Source organism: Passer montanus, unplaced genomic scaffold, assembly GCF_014805655.1.
Source record: "Passer montanus isolate IOZ18808 unplaced genomic scaffold, ASM1480565v1 scaffold21, whole genome shotgun sequence".
Classification (NCBI taxonomy): Eukaryota; Metazoa; Chordata; class Aves; order Passeriformes; family Passeridae; genus Passer; species Passer montanus.
This window is the reverse complement of record NW_024366703.1, coordinates 1,502,193-1,504,882: the sequence shown is the minus strand read 5'-3', so window position 1 is coordinate 1,504,882 and position 2,690 is coordinate 1,502,193. Positions and strand designations below refer to the sequence as shown.

The 2,690-nt window shown below is 46.6% G+C and overlaps 1 protein-coding gene across 1 annotated transcript in view; it reads left to right on the top strand.

Moving 5' to 3' along the window:
• Positions 1–2,504: 2,504 nt before the first annotated feature.
• GDF10 (growth differentiation factor 10) overlaps positions 2,505–2,690 on the top strand; it is an 11,595-nt gene continuing 11,409 nt past the window's right edge. The window contains 1 exon segment of the mRNA XM_039709437.1: positions 2,505–2,690. This exon segment is cut by the window's right edge and continues 29 nt beyond it. Coding sequence (XP_039565371.1) covers positions 2,585–2,690 — 106 coding nt within the window. The 5' untranslated portion in view covers positions 2,505–2,584.

The following is a 2,690-nucleotide window of genomic DNA, read 5'->3' as shown; positions in this document are numbered from 1 at the left end:
AATTTGGACTGAAGCCAAAATTCAATAATAATTTATGTTTCGTTAACTTCCCTGGAGTTTTAAGCTTTATTATCCCTGCTACTGACTTTATTATTAAAAATAAAATAGTCAGGCAAAATTATCTTAATATATTATTTTATAATCCTAAAGGGAATTAATAATTTATTTTACCACAGAACAAGAAGAATAGATACTACTCCTGATGCTCTATATCCCCTTTTGTATATTTCCTGTGTATTTCCTACAACAAAACATAAGCACAGGTCACAACAGTTCCTTTGTGAAGATATCACTAATTCCATACGAAAACATTATTTGGTTTCTTTTTCACATATAAGCTGTTATTAAGGGTATGTAACACTGTTTATATCACACTGATTTTAGCAGGAAACTTAGATCTGCAGTTTAAAATCTTGAATGCATTGTTCTAACTATAAGGAGACTTTCTCCAAGTCCTGGCTTGCAAAGCTTTGACTTAAGCTATTTAAGAAGGGAAGAAGAAAAGAAAAAAAGAAAAAGAAAAAAGACTCTACTTGGCAAGAGCTTTAATTAGCAGAAATTTCCACGCTAGGAATATTATTCTGCATGAGCAGAAATTGCATAGCTCTTGCCTCTAGATGCCTTAGAGATGCCATTGATTGGCCATATTCAGAACAGGGGAATTATGTGACCCAGTGCTAATTTGAATTCCTTTACCAAACACATTTTTATTTCATCATCTCAGCTGCATAAAAGAGTCAAAGTACCAGAGCTTTAAAGACTTTGAATTCCTGCTGTTCTGCAATAAAATAAGGCAAGAAATATTAGCCATCCCTGGTTGATTCTTCAATTCTTTCCCAACAATGTCAAAGTATCAGTGTCCTACAGGTTTTAGTGCAGGTTAAAGACTGATACAAAGTGTACGCCTGAATAGAAGTTTGGAGTGAGTTAAGGAGAGGGAGAACATTTTAATGGGACATTGGTCCAAAATAGCCCAGCTTGTTTCTACCTCCTGCTGCCTCTTCCTCCTTTTCACAGGACCTTGATTGTATAGAAACAGTACAGACAAAAACCACAAACAACAAAAGGTTCGCTCACACCCCCAGTGGAGGTCATGAACATGCTACCATGGAGAAAAAAAAAAAAAAAAGGCATCAAAGGGTAGTTTGGCTTACTTATAAGCAAAGATTAATTAATAGGAGGTTTGATACTTTAGCAATGTACATTTGGGCAAATTTGTATTTGCAAATTGTTTGTTTCACACATTCAAAGGGCACAGAGCACTGAGGCCTGGTGCTAATTTTAAAAATGAATCAAACCTTTCTTTGCTATGATCCAAAAACTACAAACTTGTGGTTCAGAGGCTTTCAATGGTATCTGCTCAGACTTGACACTCCAAGGTTAAAAAAAAAAGTACAAAAGAGTTGTGTTATACACAGCAACAGTAGCTTTTTCCAACAATTTTTCAATTATTGCTTTGTATAATGTCCAGGAAAAGTATCTGCCTTGGCTACTACAGAAAAAGGTTTTAAAAAGGAGGCAGAATTTTAAAATTCCCTTCGAATATACCCCTCTCCCTATGGGTTGTCTTTAGAAGTGCTATTCATTGCACCAGCATTTATACCCGCTGCATGACTATGATTCAGAAGTACCTGTGTCACATGATGAATAAGTGCAACATGCAGCATTCACTTTTAAATCAACCCCCTCCGACCTAAGCCATGTAAATCCTTCAGAAATCCACACCAGTATTCTCCTCCTTCAAACCACACATAGAAATAGTCCAATGCCGAAAGTTTACCCATGCACAGCCCCTTTAACCCCGACCATTTAAGTATCTGCTTGGAATTATCAGTGACCCTTGTTGCACTCCCGGCTAGCTCACACTGGGTCTTCTAGAGCACGGACCCACGGGGACTTCTCTTTTCTCAGGGGTCCTTGAAATAAACACTATTCACAGCGTTCCCTTCACAAGACAGCACTGTCAGTGCTGCCAGCAGAGAGGAAAAGCGAAGACTCCTGCACTTTCGGCTCGTATATGCACACCCTTCCCTTGTCATGCTGCCGCTGCCCCTGCCGCCCACTCACCCTTCCGTCCCCTCACCGCTTGCCCGCTTTAATTGGTATCTAATGTTTCTATCTCTCAGAAATGGTTTTCACTCCCCCCGGCTCCCGGCTGGCGCAGGCAGCCAAGGTGCCGTCCTGCCGCAGCGCTCCGTGCCGCGGCCGCGGCGGTGACATGTGTCTCTCATCAGCAGCTGGGCGCTAATTAATTTAGACCCTTCTCCCGCTAGGCTTTAAGGAGCGGGGAAGCCCCACGTCGGAGAAGTGCAGCGTCCCCTCCCGCAGTGGCCCCGCACCCGGAGCACTGGGGCTGCCCCCGCTCCGCCGCCCCCGGCCCGCAGCTCCTCGCCCCCGGGCCCGGGGATTGGCCCGGCGGAGGCGGCATCAGCGGCGGGGGGGGGCCGCCCCCACCCTCCCTCCTCCTCCCTGGCCCCGCCGCCCCCTCGCCCCGGTGCGGCAGGGCCAACCGGGAGACCCAGACGCAGGCAGCCACCCAGCCGCCGCCACTCCGCGCCCGGCCGCCCGCCCGCAGCATCCCGCGATGGCCGCCCGCCTGACCTGCTGCCTCCTGCTGTGGGCCCTGGGCCATGGGGGCTGCCGCTCGCCTGAGGGGCAGGGCGCCGGCGGCCCGCCCGCCTGCCCCGTCC